The sequence below is a fragment of the Nannospalax galili genome, unplaced genomic scaffold, assembly GCF_000622305.1.
Source record: "Nannospalax galili isolate Female #2095 unplaced genomic scaffold, S.galili_v1.0 scaffold765, whole genome shotgun sequence".
Classification (NCBI taxonomy): Eukaryota; Metazoa; Chordata; class Mammalia; order Rodentia; family Spalacidae; genus Nannospalax; species Nannospalax galili.
Genome location: NW_008352647.1, coordinates 8,173 through 30,824, shown reverse-complemented (window position 1 = coordinate 30,824; position 22,652 = coordinate 8,173). Strand labels below are relative to the sequence as shown.

Here is a 22,652-nt window from a genome sequence, read left to right as displayed (position 1 = left end):
TTGCTATTGCTGCATACTCAGATGGAGAACTTGGCAGTGCAGGATTTCTAGGAGAGTAACCTTGTGCAGGATTTCTAGGAGAGTAACCTTGTGCAGGATTTCTAGGAGAGTAACCTTGTTATTTGTATGCCAATTCTTTTAATCACAATTTAATTTATAGTAATTGGGTAATACATAGTATATGACTGTCAGTTTAATTAGTCTCCTTTTAGGCATTTAGAGAATTCCAACTTTTGTTATAAAAATTACAGTTCTTGAAGCTGGGCATGGTGGCACATACCTTTAATTCCAGCACTCAGGAGGCAGAGGCAGGTGTATCTCTGTGAGTTCAAGGCCAGCCTGGTCTACATAGCAAGTCCCAGGCCAGCTGGGGCTATGGGAAGACCCTGTCTCAAAAAGACCACCCCCCCCAAATTACATTTCTTTATTTAATTGTATTTATTTATTCTGTATATGTATATGTGTGTATATGTATGCACGTGCACATGCTAAGGTGGAGACAAAATTTGGAAGTTGGCTCTCTCCTTCCACCATACGGGACTCAAGGATCAAATTCAGGTCATTAGGTTTGGTGGCAAGCACCTTTACCTGCTGAGCCATCTCATCTGCCTCAGATCAATTTTTACAATTCATCTTTCTTAAGGGAAGACAAGGAATCCATCAAAATGCTAACAGTGGTTGCATTTTGGGGGTAGAGCTCCAGTTTCTAATATTCTTTAATAGGCTATGTATTAATAGTCATTAAATTTATTCATTAAATTTCTCTTCCTTTATTGTTGTTGTTTTGAGACAGGGTCTAACTATACAGTCCTGGCTGACTAGGATATAGCTATATAGACCTGGCTGACCTCAAACTCACAGAGGTCTGCCTGCCTATAGGCCTGAGTGCTGGGACTAAAGGTGTGCATCACCATGATCAGCCCTCCAATTTCTCTTTTAAGAACTAAATTGACATGCTCAGAGACAGAAACCAAGCTCAAACAAATTAAATTCAATTTTATCAGTCACGATTTCTTTTGTTGTTGTTGGTTTTTTGTTTTATTTTTGGAGATTGGGTCTCACTATGTACTCATTATATAGCTGAGGACAAACTTGAATTTCTGATCCTCCCTTCCTCTATCTCCCAAGTGCCTAGAATTACAAACATGAACCATCACATCTAGTTTATATAGTACTGGATATCAAGCCAAGGCTTAATGAATACTAGGCAAGCATGCTATCAACTGAGCTACATTCCCAGCCCTGAAAACAATTTCTGGTATCATAACTTTAGAAGCTATAATGAAAATGACTATGGTTTTTATAAACAATACTACTTACAAAGATGTCTATAAATATCCAATCACCCTGATAGCCGCTACTTTCACTGAGTTCTTTACAATGTCCACTTTCCCTGTAGCATTATAGTGGTAGAAAAAAACAGTCTGGATTTCTGTGCCCACTTGAATGCAGAAACATGTGGGAAATACAATAAACGTAACCTCTATCGCCAAGTTGTACCCTATCTTTGCGGGCTCATGATCAAGTTCCTTTCTTGGTTTGATACTAGGTGACCAAAGCACTTAATAGCTATCTCTAAGATCCCATCCTTTCAATAAGTCTTGATAGTTCAGATAAACTAGGCTAGGTCTTTCCTTCCAAGAAGGACTTCTCCGTGGCTTTATTTGGAACCAAATCTAAACATAACTACAGTTTACAAGTTACATTCAAAAGAATGGGTGTTCTACTGAAATCAAACATGTACATTCAAAATATGTGATGCTGTATTTAAATTTAGATATTCTCTTTAAAAAGGCATTTTTTCAAGAGACATTTTTGTTTCTACTTGGTATTTTAAGACTGAATAAACTTACCTTTTCATCAAGCATATCAGGGTGCTCTGTCAGCCAGACACACAGACACTGAAAAGCAGCCACTATCATGGAGTGCAGGTCCCGGGAGTGAAGAGGAGCAGGCCGACTGCATTGGTACACAATATAGCTGCACACAGAACTGATGGCACGCTTCCGGTCTCCAGAGTCAACCATCACCTTCACCTAAGCATGTCCATTTAGAGAACAGAACCAGTTAGTCAGAAACCACTACAACAACTTCAAAACATCTGTCTTGCAACTCAGTCTGTCTGAGAATGTGACATACATTTTTAATGCTTTTTAAATACCTATATGTGGGAACAGACTATTCCAGGTATATCACACACTACAAAGAGTACATTTTTCAAATCCTCAAACAGTGCTTTATCCTAGCATCTCTTTCCACAACGTAAATCCTATAGCTCTTGGGTGCACTTGCTTGTCACTGAACAAACTGAAGAAATGACTACCTAAAGATGTGTGTATTTTAAAGACCACCCCCATCCCGACCTCATAGTAATGTTCTTTATACCACACACGGTTTGGTGCAGGTACTTAGATTCAACAACCAATTACAGTAAACTGTACATGTTAAAAGTATGCAATCTCATGGGGCTGGAGAGATGACTCTGCTGTTAAGAGCACTGGTTGAATCCCAGCACCCATATGGTGGCTTACAACCATCTGTAACTCCAGTTCCAGGGGATCTGATGCCCTCTTCTGACCTCTGTGGGATCTGCACAACATGGGTGCACTTACACACATGCAGGCAATACACATACACATAAAAATGGATAAATAATAATTTAAAAAAAGTATGCGCCGCATATGGTGGTGCACACCTTTAATCCCAGCACTTGGGAGGCAGAGGCAGGAGGATCTTTGTGAGTTCGAAGCCAGCCTGGTCTTACATAGTTAGTTCCAGGACAGCTGGGGCTACAGGGAGACCCTGTCTCAAAAAGACCAAAAAAAAAAAAAAAAAAAAAAAGTATGCGAACTCCAATTTTATAGAAGTACATACTGTGACCTGTATATACCAATCAGATGAATATGAACATATGCATCACTCCCAAATCTCCACCTGCCCCTTTGTAATCTCCCTCCTACTCCTCTTGGCCACCTTGGAAAGGAACTGCTGATCTGCTATTATAATAGATTAGATTCTATTTCCTAAAAAAAAAAAATTTTTTAATCTTTTTTGACAAAAAGGTCTCCCTGTAGCCTCAGCTGGCCTGGAACTCACTATGTAGACCAAGCTGGCCTTGAACTCACAGAGATCCACCTGCCTCTCCCTCCCAAGTACTGGGACTAAAGGAGTGTGCCACCACTGCCAGCCTCTATATTTCCTAAAATTTTAAAAAATATTTTATTATTTTTATTTTATGTGTATGCATGAACTGCCTGCATGTAGGTAAGTGCACCCGTGTCGTGCAGTGCCCACTGAGGACAGAAGAGGCTGTTGGATCCCCTGGAACTGGAGTTACAGACAGTTGTTAGCTGCCATGTGGGTGCTGGGATTCAAACCTGGGTCTTCTGCAAGAAGAGTCAGTGTTCTTAACCACTGAGCCATCTCTCCAGCCCCACATGCCTGAATTTTTTGAAAAAAAGTTTCATTTATTTTATTTTACGTATTCTGCCTACATGCACCAGGTATATACAGGACTGTGGCTGTTCATGAGACTGGAGTTACAGTTATCAGCTGCCACATGGGTGCTGGGATTCAAACCCAGGTCTTCTGCAAGAACAGTCAGTGTTCTTAAGTGCTGAACCATCTTTCCAGCCCCCCATTGCCTAAAATTTATATTGTTTGACAGTATATACTTTTTAGGAGTAGGGGTGGCTGGCTTCTTTTATTTAGCATAATTATTTTCAGATCTATTTACTTTTTGTGTCATTTGTTTCTTGTTATTGTTGAGTAATATTCCATTACATAGGATGCCATAATTTGTCTATCCAGTAACCTGCTTTTTTTATTTTATGTGTATGAGTATTATACCTGCATATATGTAAGTGTACTCATGTCATACAATGCCCTTAGAGTTCAAAAGAGGGTTTCAGATCCCCTGGACTGAAATTATGGACAATCATTAGCCACCATGTGGGTGCCAGGATTCAAACCCAGTTCTTCAGAAAGAAAAGTCAGTGTTCTTAACCACTAATTCATCTCTCTAGCGCCACCTCTGCCCCACTCCATAATCTGTTAATAGACATTTGGGTTATTTCCAGCTTATAGGTATTACAAATACAATTGCTATGAACAACCATGTCACTGAATGGATATATGTTCTCTAGTATCCTAGGAGTGGATTGACAAGGTCATAAGACAGATACAGAGTTAAAATTTTAAAGATTTCCTAATGCATCCCCAAAATGGTTATTCCAGTTAACATTCTCACCAACAACTTCCTTATATCTTCACCAACATAATCTTTCCCTGTATGTGTGTGCTATATACACATATGTGTGTATGTATATGGATACATGCATCTGTGTGCATGCAGAGGCCCAAGGACTATTGGCTATTTTCCTTTATCAACCTCTGCCTAATTCCCTTGAAACAGGAGGTCTCTCACTGAACCTGAAGCTTACTGTTCCAGCTAGACTGACCAGTAAACTCCCAGACCTACTTATCTCTATTCCCCAACGATGAAGTTATAGCTATGGCTTTTTATGAGGGTGCTGGAGATTTGAATTCAGGTCCTCATGCCTACCCAGCAAGCACTCTTATCCACTGAGCTATGCTCCTAGCCCTCAATTTTAGCCATTCTAATGAGTATGTAATAATATCTCAATATGATCTTATTGCAATCCCTAGTAAGTAATGATACTGAGCACCTTGTTCATGTGCTTATTTGCACCCACAAAACACTCATATATATAAAATAAATAAATAAAATAAGAAAGATGCCTTCAACGGGGCCGGCAAGATGGCTCAGAGGGTAAGGTGCCTGGTGCCAATCCTGACAACTTCAGTTCAATCTCTAGGACCCACATGGTAGGGAAGAACCAATTCCTGCAAGTTGTCCTCTGACTTACACGTGTGTGCCAAGGCACGTGCATTCACATGTTCATATGCACAGACACACACAAAATAAAGGTAATTTTTAAAAATGCTGTCATCAACAGATTTCCTTATCTTAGAAATCTGCACCACCACAATGCTGCCGCCACAGAAAGGAAAGGCTATGATTTAGCTGTGAAGACTTCTCTATGTAATCTAGTTGAATACTTTATCGGATATGCTTCAGAAAGATTTTCTTCCAGTTTATGACTTGTCAATGTTATTATTTTGTTTTAAAGGAACAGTAGCTCTTAATTTTGCTGAGGTCCAATTTATCAATTTGTTCTTCCATGGTGTATGTAATAGCTAAGAAATTTTTGTATACTTCAAAGTCACAAAGATTTTGTCCTGTCTTCTATAAGTTTCAGAGTTCAGGTTTTTATACGGTTAACATTGACTGTCAAGTTGACGGACTGTGGAATTACCTAGGGACAAGGCTCCACACATACCAATGAGGGACTGTTTAGATTAGATTAGCCTCTAGGCAAGCCCATGAGGGATTATCTTGATTAGGTTGAGGCAGGAAGGGACTCCTTAAAGTTGAGTGGCCCTATTCCCTGGGTTTGAATCCTGACTGCATAAAAAGGAAGAAACAAGTGAAGGACAGGCTTTCATTTGCTCTCTTTCTAAATGCAGACTCAGCACAACTAAGTGCTTCAAGCTTCTGCTACCTTGACATCTCCAACATAATGGACTGTCACCCTCAAACTGTGAGCCCAAATAAACCCTTCCATTCTTAAGTTGCTTTTATCAGGGTACTCTGTTATAGCAATGTGACAAGTAATTGACACATTTTTACAATTAGGTCTATAATCTATTTTTAGTTAATTTTTGTACCTATCAGATAAAATACAAGTTTATAAAACCAAGTTTTCTACCAACACCACTCGTTGAAAGACTAAGGTTTCTCTCTAGAGCTATCTTTCCATCATTGTCAAAAATCAGATAGCAACTTATGTGTAAGCATGAAATTTCAATTACAGACCACTCACTAATCTATTCACTCAACATGTTCTAACACCACTGTTCTAATTATTTTATCTTTACAGAAAGCTAAGAAATCAGGTAGTATTAGCTCTTTATAACTGATTATAGAGGTCCATGGCAGTATTCCATCTAAGCTATTTATATCTTACTACTGAGAGTGTACCAAAGGTCATAGAGGCAGCATCTTGCTCTCTGTCTGATCCTCCATGTCCCATGAATGACTATCCTTATTTTTTATATCAACTGCTCCTCAGAAAACTATTTTGTCAGCAGATTTTTGAGGTAAGTGCTAAGTAGTGTTGAGAACATACTAAGTTTTCTTGCCTATTGTAAGTTACAGCCTCTGATTCTTTGATCCATGTCTTTGAAATAAAGGCTTGAGCTTCATCATCCCAGACAGCAGCTCTTTGTGATAAGTATGGCACTGACTAACCACAAGGATTTTATATCCTATCACATTTGAAGCCTCACAACACCAGGAGGTCTATCCAAGATAATCTTCCCATTCACTAAGGAAAAAAAATTCAGATGCTAACGAGGATGTGGAGAAATTAGAACCTTTCTATGCTGCTGATATGAATGTAAAAGGACCCAGTTGCTGTGGAAAACAATCTGCAGTTTCTGAAAAAGTTAAATAGAATTGCCACATACCCAAGGATTTCACTCTTCAGTATATACCCCAAAGAAAATTCAAAGTCAAAACAACACATGTTCACATATATTCACAGTAACACTACTAGTAACATAACAGTTCAATGAGGAAAACAGCAGAAATATCCACTGACTGATGAACAAATAGTGTAATACACACATTCAACACAGTATATGCAACCATGAAAGGGACTGAAACTCAAAAAAGTATGTCAAGTGAAAATACTGGGCACTCTGAAATAACACACTGTATGATTTTCATACTACGTGATTCCATTTGGACGAAATGTCCTGATTAGGTAGATTGAAAAGATAAAATGAAGATCAGTGATTGTTGGGGGAGGCAGTGGTTGGGAGGAGGGTAGGCAAGGAAACAACTGCTCCAGGGGTAAGGGCTTCCTTTTGAGGTAAAACATTTTGGAGCTAGAAGTGATGGGCTGCACTACATGGTGAAGGTACTGATAGCTACTCAATCACTTGCTTCAAAATGGTTAGGTTTATGTCATGAATAGAGAGAGAGAGAGAGAGAGAGAGAGAGAGAGAGAGAGAGAGAGAGAGAAACAAGTACAAATGGCCTCCAGTTCTAAGGTTCCACAAAACTGAAATAATAATTGTGAAAGAAATTTGACTATATTGTTAATTTTTGCTTAACTCTGAAAACAGAAGAGAGTAGTCACAGATAATCCCAACTGGTATATTTTAGTATTTTGGGATATTTACGCTTTTTAAATTAATAAATAATCCTTTAAAAAAATTTTTTTGGTCTTTTTGAAACAGGGTCTCCCTGTAGCCTCAACTGGCCTAGAACTCACTATGTAGACCAGACTGACCCCAATCTCACAGCAATCTGCCTGCCTCTGCCTCTGGAGTGCTGGGATTAAAGGCCTGCGTCACCATACCTGGCCACTAAATATCTCATTATTATATGCAAATAATAACCAATATTAAGATGTTTTCTGTAACTAATAGTAGAAATATTCATACCCTTTGAATTTATTTTTCATGTTATAAAATTTCACTTGTAGGCTCAATTTATATACTTCAGATATAAAAGATGTTTGAGCTGGGTGTGGTGGTACATGCCTTTAATCCCAGCACTCAGGAGGCAGAGGCAGGTAGATCTCTGTAAATTTGAGGCCAGCCTGGTCTACATAGTGAGTTCCAGGCCAGCTGGAACTACAGAGAGACCCTGTCTCAAAAAGAAAAAGACAATATAGATAGACAGATAGACAGACAGATAATATAGAGATAGAGAGACAGAAAGACAGATATGAAAGATGTTTGAGTATAATATATAATACCCACAAAAAAGGGTTAAAGATACAGAAAAAAAGAGCCACGACCCAAGTCTGCTGAGTTAAAATAAAGGACTGCCCTTACCTTTGCCAGGCCAGAGAGGAGCTCCAGGGCCGCCAGTGATATGCTCATGTCTTGCCGCCACTGGGAGTTAAGTCTTTGGGTGACAAGATGAATGCTGCGAATCAGGAGCCCAGCAGCTGAATCTGTATTAAGAGCTAGGATATAACCCAATGCCACATCCCACAGGGAGGGAAAACAACTAAGCATTAGTAACAGAAACACAGCATTCCACCAGGCACAGACCACAGCAGCCACAGTGAGCACAATGGGCACCCACACAGCTATGCTCCCCGCCCACCGGCCCAAGCACCAGGCCTGACAGACAGTGCACAAGGCACACTCAGGACCAGGACAGCTTCTAACACCCAGCCTACAGACTCACAAAGACCATGTATGGGACTTGGCAGTTTTAGTAGCATCCTTATAAGGAAAAATTATGTAAGTCTTCAATATTTTTAAATTAATAACTCAGAGTTGCATTTTCAAAAAGAACAATGAAAAGGCAACCAAGTATTTCCTTGGAATTTACAGAGGCAAGAATTCAACTTTTATAGCCTCCTCAGGTGCTAGGGATTTCCCTAAAGCATCTGCTGAAATTACAGGGTTTGAATTAGTAAAAATTACATGCAGTGCCTTTTCAAACCCATTTAAACATTTAACTCTTGAGACTATTTTAATACCTTTAAAGTTAAATAACCAAGTCACTGTTTTTATGTGGCCTTCAATTTTACATTTACAATTTAAGTAATTACTACTTAGCTAACAGTGAATTAGGAGAAATTAAACTAGGACAAATTAAACTGAATTTATAAAGGAAGCTTCAGGGACGTTATACCTGTGGATCCTATCAGAAAGAGGGCAGTGACAACAGAAAAAGGAAGGATCATTAAAGAGAGACATTCATGCGACACTAACACAAATCTGGATTTCTCAGTAAGAAATATTATACAACATAACAAGCAGAGCTCACTAACACCAGTTCAAAATACTGAACAAACAATCACTTCAAACACTTATATAGAACATATTCAGTAATGCAAATTCTGTAATTTACAAATTTTATGAAGCATGAGAAATAAAAATTCAACCTAGAGAATACCTTAATCTACATAATGAATAACAGCTCTTCTTTATAAATGCACATTTAAATGTATTAAATATCCACATATCACTTTATGCAACTGACATGCTGAAGGATACTTATTATAAAACATGCTTCATGAACTTGTGAACATGGTTCATGGATTCTTCAAAAGATTAAAAAATTAAATTCAACCAGGCATGGTGGCACATGCCTTTAATCCTGGCACTTGGGAGGCAGAGGCAGGCGGATCTCTGTGAGTTCAAGGCCAGCTTGGTCTACACAGTGCATTCCAGGCCACCTAGGGCTACAGGGAGACCCTGTCTCAAAAAGACAAAAAATAAAAGATTAAATTCAGGGGCTGGAGAGATGGCTCAGCAGTTAAGAGCACTGAAGACCCAGGTTTGGTTTCCAGCACCCACATGGCAGCTGAACCATCATCGGTAACTCCAGTTCCAAGAGGTCCAATGATCTCATCTGATCTCTGTGAGCACTGAATGACACGGGTACACTTATGTAGGCAATACACTCATACACATAAAAATAATAAAATATTTTTTAAAAAGCTAAGTTCACATCTAAGGAACAAGATATCATTCCGATCTAATGGGATAATCAAAGATTCAATGCACTGTAAGTATTTGTGTGTAAAAACAGAAAAGTACCCACAAATTCACTAAATCCATAAAATACTCAATGTAAAGGGCATCACTGAATATGCTTTGCTGGCAAATGTCCCATTTAGCAAGGCAGAAAATGCTTCTTTATTCTTGGGACTGAGTTATCTAACAAGATAGGTTATCTAAGTTTCAACATGGAGACCCATGTTCTTCTGGGTCCCATCTAATAATGTATACTCTGTCACTCCCATCACAACTGCAGTAACTGATTCACTGGCCATGTCTCCCAATCCTCTGAGAGCTCAGAGGCAAAACCCACAACTTACTTGACCCTACATCACCTGCACCTGGTAAAGAATCTAGAAGTATCTCCTGATTTCTCATTATAAACATTTACAAAAACCTAATAAATCCTAAAATAGAGCTAATAGAAGTTATAAAAATACTTCAATTTTTCCTTAGTTTTTTTCAGACTAATGCATTCTATTATACCTAAGTAGACAAAATTTTTTGTTTTGTTTTAAACTTAGCTTTGCTTCTTTTGTAAATCGAGAATAACACAACTGTAAAATTTAATACATTTTTTAAAAAACACAGCTTACCATAATCCCTTAGGAGAGCTTGTGCAGGTCTCTCGCTATCAGGGGTTGTGGGCTCTGTGCTTCCTCCACTTGCTGAACTAATACCACTATTGGTACGACTATGACTCTTCAGGTTATTTTCTCCACCACCCTAGTGAAATGAACATGAATCAAGTTTGTGGGGATTACAGTACAGTTACAAGTACAAATAGAGGTTACTCATTAGTGACTTGGTTGAGCTGGGGCTATAGTTCACGGAGTACTTGCCGCACATGTTTGAGGCTCTAGGTTCAATTCCCAGTATAGGGAAAAATTTTTTTTTTAATTTTGTTGATAAAATGGAACAAACATTCTTTTAAAAAGAAAAAGACATTTTATGTGTGTGCGCCTGAGTATATGTATTTGTACCATATGTGTAGGTGCCCACAGAAGCCAGAAGAGGGTGTCAGAACCACTGGAAATGGAGTTATAGATGGTTGTTGAGCTGCTCAATATGGTTGCTGCAAACTGAACCTGGATCCTCTGCAAGAGCAGCAAGTGCTCTTAAATGCTGAGCCATCTCTCTGACCCCAAAGAGAACATTCCAATAGCATAATGTGAAACATGGACAAACACTGACAGGGATTAAAACCACTATAGTACTTTTGCTGAGATAACATCTGCTAAAAAGGTATGAAGTGTTTGATAACATTAGGGTCTTCTGTGGTGCTTTACAGAGGATCAGCTCAGGACCTTTTTAATTCACTATACTTCAACAGCAAATGACACTGGGACTTTAATGAAAACACCCAAGTGCCTCCCAAGGAAAACTTCAGAATAGGAATGCACTCTTTAGAAAGACAACAGAAGAGCTGGGTGTGGTGGAGCATGCTTTTAATCCCAGCACTCAGGAGGCAGAGGCAGATGGATCTCTGTGAGTTCAAGGCTGGCCTAGTCTACATAAGGACAGCTGGGGTTACAGGGAGACCCTGTCTCAAAAAACTAAAAAAAAAAAAAAAGAGTTCTTTCACTTTTCCCCATATATCCAGATCAGTATATTATTGTCCATCTACTGGAACATGAATTTCCTTCATAACCTTATGATTCATCCAGCTCACACATACCCAGATCATTGCATTATACCCTATTAATTCTCACCCCCATCCTAGCCTCTAACCTAAGTATAAGGCTCATGTATCCTGAAGGATGAAGCAAGGGGCACTGTAAGTCTCTGGAGAGTTTTTGGTTGCTTTTTTATTTGAAGTATTAGTGCTTTGGTATACCTGCAAACTTCAGGTTATAGGGACTGCAAAAAGATCACATCTTGGAGCTGGAGAGGTGGCTCAGCGGTTAAGAGCATTGGCTGCTCTTGCATAGGACCCAGGTTTGGATCCCACCACCCACATGACCACTAACAACTGTCCTAACTCCAGCTCCAGGGACTCCAACACCTTCTTCTGACCTCCTCAGGCACTGCATGACATGGGTGCATGTACACACGTGCAGGTATAAAACTCATACACATAGAAAATAAATAAAGAAAATATTAAAGAAAAAAAAGATCACAGATCTTATAGTCAATCCTAGATTTATAAGGGATGGCAAGAATTAGAAAAGATTTCCCCAGATTATTCAGGCCAATTCACTGGCAATACAAAACAAGTAAAAGCTTTAAGAAGTCACTGCACAGCTGGTGCTTCTCTCGTGCAGGATCTCCCAAGGACCTGATGAGGCACTGAACAGGAAGAAATCTCAAAATAAGTGACATTTTAAAATAAGATCCTCTGAGTCTATGAGCTGAATTTACAAAAAAATTGCCTTTAAAAACCACAGGATAGCTAGTGTGGGGGCACACATTTATGGAGGCAGGAGGATCAAGAATTCAAGGTCATTCTCAGCTACACAGGGACTCTGGACCCAGTCTAGGCAAGGAGACCCTGTCTCAAAAAGATAAAAACAATTAGCTGAGGACACAGTTCAGTAGCAGACTGCTTGCTCAGCATGTGTGAGGCCCCAGTTTTACTATCTACCATAGCAGGGATCGGGGAGAGAGACAGGACAGACACTTCAGAATATAATTTACATAAAATCAAGATGCTGATATTGTTTGACAGATTATGTACGCTTCTTACCATCTCCATTTGGCAACCAATGGCTTCTAAAAGTGCAGAATCCTGAACAATATTTAACATGGCCCCTGCAATAGCAAAACAAAGCATTTTATGTGATATACAGTAAAATGGCTCGCAACTAAGAGCAAAGATAGAATATGATTTTGGAGCCAAGAATGTTGAACAAATTTCTACCTTGAGGCAGAAAGACTGCTGCCAGTGTGAAGCCAGCCTGGGATACACAGCAACTACCAGGTCGGTAAAGGGTATGTAGCAAGACCCTGTGTCACCCACCGCCCCCACCAAAAAAAAACACAGAAAAGGAAAAAAAAAGTTTTGGTGGAACATTCCTGAAATTCTCTAAAGATTGCTAACATACACAATCATAGGTCAGAAAAGATACTCTAGAAATCTCCAAATTCTGATATGCTTCCAAAGTTTTTTATTTATTACGGTGTATATGGGGGATGCAGGTGTGTGCATGTCACAAAATGTGTGTGGAACTCAGAGAACAACTTTCAGGAGTCAGTTATCTTCCACAGTGGAATCCAGAGACTGAACTCAGGTCATCGTCTTGTACAGCAAGTACTTTTAGCTAATGAGTCATTTTGCCCTTGCCTTCAAGGTTGTAGAACTCCTACTTCTGAAATAAATCTGAAAGTCAAACTTCATTTTTCACAAAAACATGCTCAACCAGGGACATGTTAGTGGTGAAGCACTTACTTAGCATGGTCAAGACCCTGCGTTTGAGCTCCCAATGCCAAAAGAAAAACAAAATCAAAAACCAATTTTTGCTCAACCAGGCATGGGTGGCTCATTCCTGCAATCCCAGCACTTGGAGGCCTAGGCAGAAGGATTGAGAGTCCAAGAACAGGCTGATCTACAAGGTAAGGCTCTGTCTTAAAAACCAAACAATAAATGCTCATTGTCAGATTTTGTTTGTTTACTTGAGACAGGATCTAATTATATAGTCCTGGCTAGCTTGGAACTTGCTATGTAGGCCAGGCTAGCCTCAAACTCAGAGATCCAACCACCTCTGCCTCCCAATTGCTAGGAGCCACCACACCTGGCTCTTATTCTCAGCTATTTTTCAACTGATGCAAAAGCCATGTGTAAGTTGGACATGGTTCGTACAAGGAGCAGTTGGGAGACTGCAACAGAACAGCATGGGTTGGAGGCCACAGTGAGAACTGGTCTTGGAGGGAGAAAGGGAAGGAGGGAGAGAGGGAGGAAGGGAGGGAGGGAGGGAGGGAGGGAGAGAGGGAGAGGGCAGGAGGGAAGGAGATATAAATATATAAACTTCAAGAGTAATACAAACTAAGATGAAAATCATGTGATATTTTTAAGACCAGGATGTGGTCTTCTAGAAATAAAACAATATAATAAAATAACCAAGCACCTATACCTTTCTGATCATACAAGGGTATGATAATGTTTAAAGATAGGGTCTTCATAGGTCAGAGTGAGGAATATAGATTTTTATTCTAAGTGCAATGGTCTATCACTGGTATTGAGATTGGCATCATCAAACTTATTCTTTAGAACAATAATTCTGTTGTAAGTAGGGAGGATAAACTCTATGGGGACAAGAAAGCAAGCAAAGAGATCGGGTTGGAAGTTACAGTAACAACATCATTAAAAGGTGAGTAGTTTAGACAAGGATTCCAGAAATGAAATGGTAAGGTTGGTCAGGATATATTTTGGAAGGAATATAGACAGAACTTAAGAGTAGACTTAGCTATGTGATAAGAGAAAGAGAAAGACAGATGATTCTCAGGTTATTGTTGGGGCAATGAGGTATATATGGAGAAGCCATTTATTGACATGAGAACAGATCTCCAGTAAAGAACAGATCTAAGGCAAAGATGTAGGAGGAAGGCAAGACAGGACTGAGTTGCCTTTCAGATATCCAAGTGGAGACAGCAAAAAGGCAGTTAGCTAGCAACATATCTGACCTGAATGGTCTAGGCTGGAGCACACATATATGGTACCAGTATATTCATGATAATGGAAGTCATGGAGCTGAGACCAACTAGGCCAAGAAGTTCAAGAACATTCTGAGGGCTTCCCACACTTTGCTATCTGGCAAGAGAAAGAACCAGCAATAGACACAGAAGAGGAAGGACCAATGAGATAAAATTAAAACAAGGCTAGTATGGTATGATGGGGCCTCCACAAAAGTGCTCCAAGGATACAGTTAGTGGGCAACTTAGCCAAGTACTGCTAAGAGGCAAAGGAAGATGGTGGCAACAACCTGACCCCCAGTTCTAGGAAGATAGAGTTCACTGGGAACTTTGACAGGAGTTGATTCAGTAGAGCCAGAAGGACAAAATACCTATCCTAATGAGCCAAAAGGAGAATGAATGAAAGGCAGGCAAAGTGAGCCTGGAAGACAGAACAGTTTTCATTTGAAGGGTAGCAAGAATGGGACAACAGCTAGAGGAGGTATATTTTAAGATTTCTTCTTTTTACTTATGCCTGTGCATGTACATACAGATGCCCATGGAGGTGAGAAGAGGGTGTCAGAACCCCTGGAGCTGAAGTGACATGCAGTTATGAGTCACCTGGTATGGTTGCTGGGAACCAAACGCAGATCCTATACAAGAGCATCAAGCACTTTTAACCCCTGAAACACAGAGAACTATTTTATGAGAGTATTAGAGAGCATATGTGTATGTCAGTATGAATAATTTAGTAAGTAGAAGCCAATGAAAAGAGTGAGGCTTTGAGAAGGTCAAGAGAAAATGGCTGAGTGCCACCTGGGCTACTTCTGTCCCCACCTCATACTACCTACACCCTTATCTCTTAATTCTGAGCATCCTCACTTCAAGTCCTTTGTGGCTTATCTCTTTTCCCTCTATCTGACATTCTTCATCCTGGGCATGGCTTGCTTCCTTACATTCTCAGCAAGATCTGCCATGGCAATCTGATCACAACTGAACAGCTAGCTGCCACAGCATGTGCACACAAAGAGCTGCCATAGCATGTGCACACAAAGAGCTGCCACAGCATGTGCACACAAAGAGACTTTCTATTTTTTTAAAAAAATATTTATTTTCATTTTATGTATATGTGTGTATTGCCTACATGTAGGTAAGTGTACCTGTGTCATGCAATGCCTGTGGAGGACAGAAGAGGCTGTTGGATTCCCTGGAACTGGAGTTACGGACAGTTGTTTGCTGCCATGTGGTAACTGGGATTCAAACCCAGGTATTCTGCAAGAACGACCAGCATTCTTAACCACTAAGCCTTCTCTCCAGCCTCTGAGCCCTTCTCTTACCTCTCTCCTTACTGTGATTATTGTTTGCTCCTTGCTATCACCAGAATGACTTCTGTCTACTTTGTTTCCTGCTGCATCCCAGATCCAGGATGGTGCCTGGCATATAACACACATCAGAACTTAAATATTTGAAAGAAGAGGAAGAAGTGTTGGTAGGTTGCACGTTTGCAGGTAGTTGTCTATCATTCACTATTTATTCCACCATCTCACTGCCTAACATACCACTTCCTAAGTACTGACATCATCATTATGGCCATGTCATTTCTCCTGCTGAAATGAAATGCTAATCCCATTTCTGCCTGTTCAAAATGTAAGATCCCACTAGACTTTAAAGAGCCAATATCACTCCCACTTCTCTTTCTGAAGTCTTCTCTGCCCTTTGGTTTCTTCTCTCAACTTTGAGGACACAGCATGGCATGCCTCCTGCCATCATGGGACTGCTGTGCGAGCAGCCACGGATACAGCAATCAAACAGAGAAGTGATGGGGAACTAAACTATAACAGCAACCATGTGGTGTGAAGAGATGATTAAGAGACCATAGAAAGTCATAGGGAGAGGGAGAAAATGCCAACTACTAGTTCTTGGGCACAGAGTTGGACTGACTTCCAGAATTACACCCAACCCCAAAGCTTTTCGCATGAGAGTGACGGGCAGAGGAGGAAGAAAAGGAGGAGAAAGAGGCAAAGTAAGGGCAGAAGAGAGGAGAAAAGAGAAAGAAGAAAGAAAAGAAAAAGGATGGGAGACAGGGACAAAAAAACCACAAAAAGTATAAAAAAAACTAACCAAGACAACTAAAATGCTTTCCTTCCCTCATTTCATGCCCTTAAATGCTTTTTTTTTTTTGTCTTTTTGAGACAGGATCTCCCTGTAGCCCCAGCTGTCCTGGAACTCACTATGTACACCAGGCTGCCTTGAACCCACAGAGATCAGCCTCCCGAGTGCTGGGATTAAAGGCGTGCACCACCATGCCTGGTTTTTAAAAAATTATTTATGGTGGGGCTTGGTGGCGCACGCCTTTAGTCCTAGCACCTGGGAGGCAAAGGCAGGCGGATCTTTGTGAGTTCAAGGCCAGCCTGATCTACATAGTGAGTTCAGGTCAGCTGGACTACAGGGAGACCCTGTTTTAAAAAGGCAAAATATATATATATATTTTTTTTATTACTTTATTACTATTTATTTGTTTGTTTGTTTGTTTGACCTGGGCATGTGCATGCCATGGCACATGTGTGGAGGTCAGAGGACAACTTGTAGGAGTCAGTTCTCTCCTTCTACCATGTAGGTCTTGGGGATCAAACTCAGGTCTATCCGGCTTGGTGGCAAGTGCCTTTACCCATTTTGCCACCTCACCAACTCCCTTTAAATCCTGTTACATTAAAAAGCAAATAAACTAGGGTGGGAGAGATGGCTCAGAGGTTAAGAACACTGACTGTTCTTGCAGAATACCCAGGTTCAAATCCCAGCACCCACATGGCAGCTAACAACTGTCTGTAACTCCAGTTCCAGGGGATCCGGCAGCCTCTCCTGTCCTCAGCAGGCATTGCACGACACGGGTGCACTTACATATGGGCATAACACTCAGACACATAAAATTTTAAAAATATATATATTTTTTAAAAAAGGCAAATAAACTCTACTTCTGACTCAGAATAATAAGAGTTGCATTAGGCTTAGGCTCCTCTCACCCATCTCCCCAGCATGCCTGGGGTCATTAGTACCTGGCTTTCACATACAAAAAAATTGTAAGGACACAAACCTAGTATCATTTGAGTGTTGTTAGGGTCCGTTTCTGTTTGCAAGGCACCTATTAGTATATTCACAAGTCTCAACTTCAGGGATAGAAAGGTTATTGGTTTATCATAAGAAGAGCTGTCATCATTACTAAACTTTCCTTCTAGGACCACCTGTGGAAAAAACAAATAATAGTATAATATTTAACATCAGCTGCTATGGTATATGATGCCCATGTAAGAATAGCAGGAGGAGACAAGATGATCCAGGCTTCCATTCTAATTCTAGCTCTGATTCAACATCTGTAGTCAGAGGCTGTTAGCCTACAATCACATGAATAACAGGCCAAGGCTTGATGGCACTTCAAAAGAAGAAATATCCAAACACAGTCACTTCATCAATCCATTTGAAATCTTTATTATTTTTTCCTTTTGGAAACAATATCTCACTGGTTGGCCTGGAGCACCTTATGTAGATCAGGCTGGCCTCAAACTCACAGAAGTCCTCCTGCCTCTGCTTTCTGAGTGCTAGGACTAAGGACTTGCACTACCATGTCCCACTTTGAAATCAGTATTTTAGGCAAAGGTTCTACCACTGTGTTATGCCCCAAGCCCTGAAGTCATCTTTTGAAAGGCCTTGTTTCATTTTGTTAAAAATACAATTTAACTTAAATTAGCACATAAAAATAGAACACAGAATATGACAAAAACAAAATGAAAATAAAAACCTTTAATAATGACTAGACATGAAGGTGCACACCTTTAAACCCAGCACTTGGGATGCAGAGGCAGGTGGATCTCTGTGAGTTGGAGGGCAGCCTGGTCTACACAGAGAGTTCCAGGCCAGCTGGGGCTACAGGGAGACCCTGTCTCAACAAAGACCAAAATAATAATAATAATAATAATAATAATAATAAATTTAAAAATTAAAAAAATATATTTAATAATGGTTGATCAGGATGAAGAGACAGAAGGATTATAGTAAGTTTGCAGACAAACTGAGCTGCCTAGCAAGACCCTGTCTCAAAGGGGGTAAAAAAGGAAGGGACGGAGAGAAATAAATTATTATTACTATTATTATTATTATTATTTTGGGTGGGGTCTTTTTGAGAAAGGGTTTCCCTGCAGCCCCAGCTGGCCTGGAACTCACTATGTAGACCAGGCTGGCCTGGAATTCACAGAGATCCACCTGCCTTTGCCTCCTAAGTGCTGGAATTAAAGGCATGTGCCACCATGCCTGGTGAGAAATAAATTCTTTAAAGAAATATTACCTCAGATCTGACTGTGCCAAAATGATGAGGGAGGGGTAACAAAGAAAGCAGGATATTAATGGAGGATCTTCTCAATTCTGTTGGATTTACATAGCTTTTGAATTTTGAGAGTTCTCTGCCAAAAAATAAAAAGCTATTAGTATTTTCCAGAAAAAGAACACTTTCGGCTATTGCCAAGTTTATTCTATGACAATTATTTTCACAGCCCAAGCATTATATGTATATGAAAATATAAGTATATTCTACTATTACTGAGTTAAACAAGACTTTGATTTATTTTAAATGTAAGGCACACTTCATAAAAGTAGGATATCAGGCTAGGCTTTCTCTGACCCATCTAGACCAAGCCAAAAATTATCCAGTAAGCCCCAAGGCAAACCACAACTGAAGGCATCCAGAGATTGGGTGGGTTTGGATGCTCTTTACTCAATTTAATGTGGACTGCGAAAACAAATGGACAGGATGAACTGGGAAATAGGAGGAAGCCCCCAAACAGACCAGGCCAAACCAGACAACTGACACAGTAGAGAATGACAGCTTACCTGTCAGGCAAAATGGTTTCAAGAGCTGAAATAAAGTAAGGAACCACAACATCAATCCCTTTCAAGTCACAGCAGAACAAAGGAGGGGAGTTTAGAATAACGCTGGCCAAGACAGGATGGCATACATAATCATTTATCTGCAAACCTTGAATTAAAAGCATGTAAAATCTAGGAAAGCAAGAAAAAAAATTTAAACAAACTGCTGATCAAAAGTTTCCAGAATCATTAATATTTCTACACAGGTATCTGAAGTCTTTTCCTACTCTTCACTATTTCTAGCCTATAAAGAGTATCATCTACACAAAGGACGAAATCATTTTTCCTCTAAATCATTTTTCCTAATGAGGAAAGAAGATCCATGTCTAAAACACATTCTTAAAGTTTCAAACCTTCAGAAATCAAAGTTATGAGTGCCTGGAGACAAGGCAATCACAACAGAACGAATGACTGGGTGCTTATCCACAGACTGCTGGAGTCACTAATTCGAATTCTACAGCAGTAAAATGTGTAATTTCACAATCTTAGGAAATAGAAGTGTGCTTGTATCGTTTTATCGTTTTTTCCTTCCTTAACTGTTTCTGAAGGGACAAGAAAGGATCCTCATTAAACTCTGCACTCGTCACATTATGAATGTCACTCTAAGTAAGAGTCCTTTGAGGAATATGCCTGGATAGATCTTTTACTGCCACCCCAAACACTGTGGACTCACTAAGTATTCAATCACCTGTTACTCAAGAGCAGCTATACTGGCTACTCTTCTACTACTGTGAGACACTTTTCTCTTCTATGCAAAAATCTTTGGAAACAATTTCCTCACTTACTGCTGCCTGCTCAACATGTTTCAATCTACCATCCAGAGTCTGAACTCAAAGTAGGTACTTAATATAGATTATTGATGAATATCCTACAGGCTTTTCAAATGTAATAGACCAAAAACTAAATTCATCATTTGCCTTCTCACAGATGTTTAGTTTGTCACATGACCTCTCATCCAGTCTTCTGGACTATACATGAAGCTCATGTTCAAAGCCTTCTCCTTTACTGCTACTGACACAACTGGAGAATCTCTTCAGCCCATGGTCTCCCTCAGTGAAATGGACCCTCCTCATGACATGTAAACACCAATGCCCTATGTAACCTATCCTCACAGCTATACTAGAGCAGAGACGGACGTCTAATTCATCAGATCTTCTTTCCCAAGAATCTCACATTAATTCAGAGAAGCTAACTGATCCTACTGATCTAGACTGAAGCTATGAACCTAGGAACTTAGAAACACCCTGCAGTATAAATAAGAAAAATGATCTGCAGAGAAGAATGAAGCAGTTCTGGGAGACAGGCACAGAAAGGAGGAAAGTTGTTTGGTGCCTAAACACTTTCCAGTCTGTGGTTCCTGCTTTTTATAAAGGCTCGCTGCACTTCTTGATCTTAGAATTTATTAAATATCACTAGCTTCTCAAAATTTATTCCCTCTGGCTTAAACCAGACTTAAAAACAAGAGCCCTGGGGCTGGAGAGATGTCTGAGCAGTTAAGAGTACTAGCTGCACCTGCAGAGGACTCAGGTTCAATTCCCAGCACCAACACGGAGATGTCTGAGCAGTTAAGAGTACTAGCTGCACCTGCAGAGGACTCAGGTTCAATTCCCAGCACCAACATGTCGGCTAACAACTGTCTATACCTTTAGTTCTAGGGGATTCAATGCCCTCTTTTGGCCTCCACAGGCATTGCATGACACAGGCGCATTTACATACATGCACTCCTACACATAAAATAAAAATAAAATAAACTGGGCATGGTGGCGCACACCTTTAATCCCAGCACTCAGGAGGCAGAGGCAGGCAGAGCTCTGTGAGTTCAAGGCCAGCCTGGTCTATGTAGTGAGTTCCAGGACAGCTGGGGCTACAGGGAGACCCTGTCTCAAAAAGACCAAAAAAATAAATAAAATAATAAAAATGTTCTGCATTCCAGGACAGCCAGGGATACAGGGAGACCCTGTCTCAAAAAGACAAAAAAAAAAAAAAAAAAAAAAAAAAAAAAAAAAAAAAATTCCCATAGCTAACAAAAGAAAACAAAAACAACAACAAAAAGATTCCCCTGACCAGTTCCCTGTATACACTCTGCTTTTCCTTGGCTTAGTTTCAATACTCGGTTTCCCCTGTTAAATCATTCTCAAGCTCTCCTAAGAGCCTAGCAGGTACAGTTATTTAAATGTGCTGGATTATAGTACTCTTAATCTTACTTCAGCAGTCGTTTAAATGATTAGCAGGGAAAAGCAAAGTAGAATCAAGAATTCAAAATTCAGAAGAAAAATAACAGGTCTTAAGCGTCATGATGAGAAAAGTGTGGAAAGAGAAATAAGAGAATTAGATACTATAAAGGCAGGAGTTAGTCAATCAACTAAAGGTACAGAGGAAACTGAGGCTACCGACTCTTAGTTTATGGCCTGAGCAGCTAAACGGATAGTAGAGCCATTCACAAAGATAGTGGAAGCCTGAGACTTGGAAAACAATGCTATACAACTTCCTGTCTAGACACTGCCCATCCTTTCTAAGAGCAGCAGAAGCGCCCGGTCTTATGCCAGAACTCTTTCCTGAGCCCTCTACAGTATGAACTGCTTCTTCCTCCAAACACCCAAGGCCCTGCACTCGAGCCTCCCCTGCCATGGTTCCTACCAAATCACTGCTGTTTTGTATGAACTTACACACCCCAGGTACTAAGCTCCTCAAATAAGGATTCACAGCTGACTTATTTCTAGATTGTGCCAAAAATCTATTAACAAATTACTGTGATACTATCAAATCTCTCCAGAATTAATAAAAGAAGAATGAATGAATAATACTTCTAGAATAAGAGTCTTAGAGGTCTTTACCAGATCTGACAAGTAAAATGGAAGAATTCAAGCAACTCTGAATTACACACAAACATTGGCAGGTACTTCAAACCAACATTTACTTATTAATTCAGCCTACCAAGCTCATGCCACAATACTGTTTCACTAGCAAACTATATAAATGCAAAAATTAACAAAAAACTCTAAGACCTGGATAAATAAGCTGGCAGAATCTCTTCTCCAGTCTTCTTGCTACAAAAAATCCTACACAGTGTCCCACAAGCCTCAGCTCTTCCTGCTTCATAGTTATCAGGAAATTCACTTGCATCAAACATAGGATTGGAAACCATGGTGTCTGTGGACATTTGAGACCCTTTCCGGCGAAACTCCATGCTAGCTTGTGTTGCAATGGCTGGGGAAAGAAAAGGAGGATTTATTATATTTGTCAATATGTCAAATAGGCTCATGGGACCCTGGACACAAAGATCAAATATTGGTGTCATTAAGTATCTACTTAATAGAATCCAATAATGCTTTTGTTTAGCAACTATGTCTTTATTTTTTAAAAAGGGCTCTCTGAAATCTTCTTTGAAAATGGGTAACAATTAATTTATAATAGCATTGTCAGCTTAACAGACTCTACAAAAAGCATTTTCAACTGAATTTCTGATCAAAAGACTATATATATATATATATCTGTATTTACATACAGATATA

At 39.8% G+C, this 22,652-nt stretch overlaps 1 protein-coding gene across 1 annotated transcript in view; it reads right to left on the bottom strand.

The window, feature by feature from the left end:
• Ralgapb (Ral GTPase activating protein non-catalytic beta subunit) overlaps positions 1 to 22,652 on the bottom strand; it is a gene marked incomplete at its 5' end in the record, with an annotated part of 76,371 nt that overhangs the window by 49,542 nt on the left and 4,177 nt on the right. Inside the window, 8 exon segments of the mRNA XM_029554319.1 lie at positions 1,854 to 2,036; positions 7,933 to 8,066; positions 10,215 to 10,344; positions 12,305 to 12,369; positions 17,318 to 17,465; positions 18,563 to 18,677; positions 19,105 to 19,272; positions 22,146 to 22,347. Coding sequence (XP_029410179.1) covers positions 1,854 to 2,036; positions 7,933 to 8,066; positions 10,215 to 10,344; positions 12,305 to 12,369; positions 17,318 to 17,465; positions 18,563 to 18,677; positions 19,105 to 19,272; positions 22,146 to 22,347 — 1,145 coding nt within the window.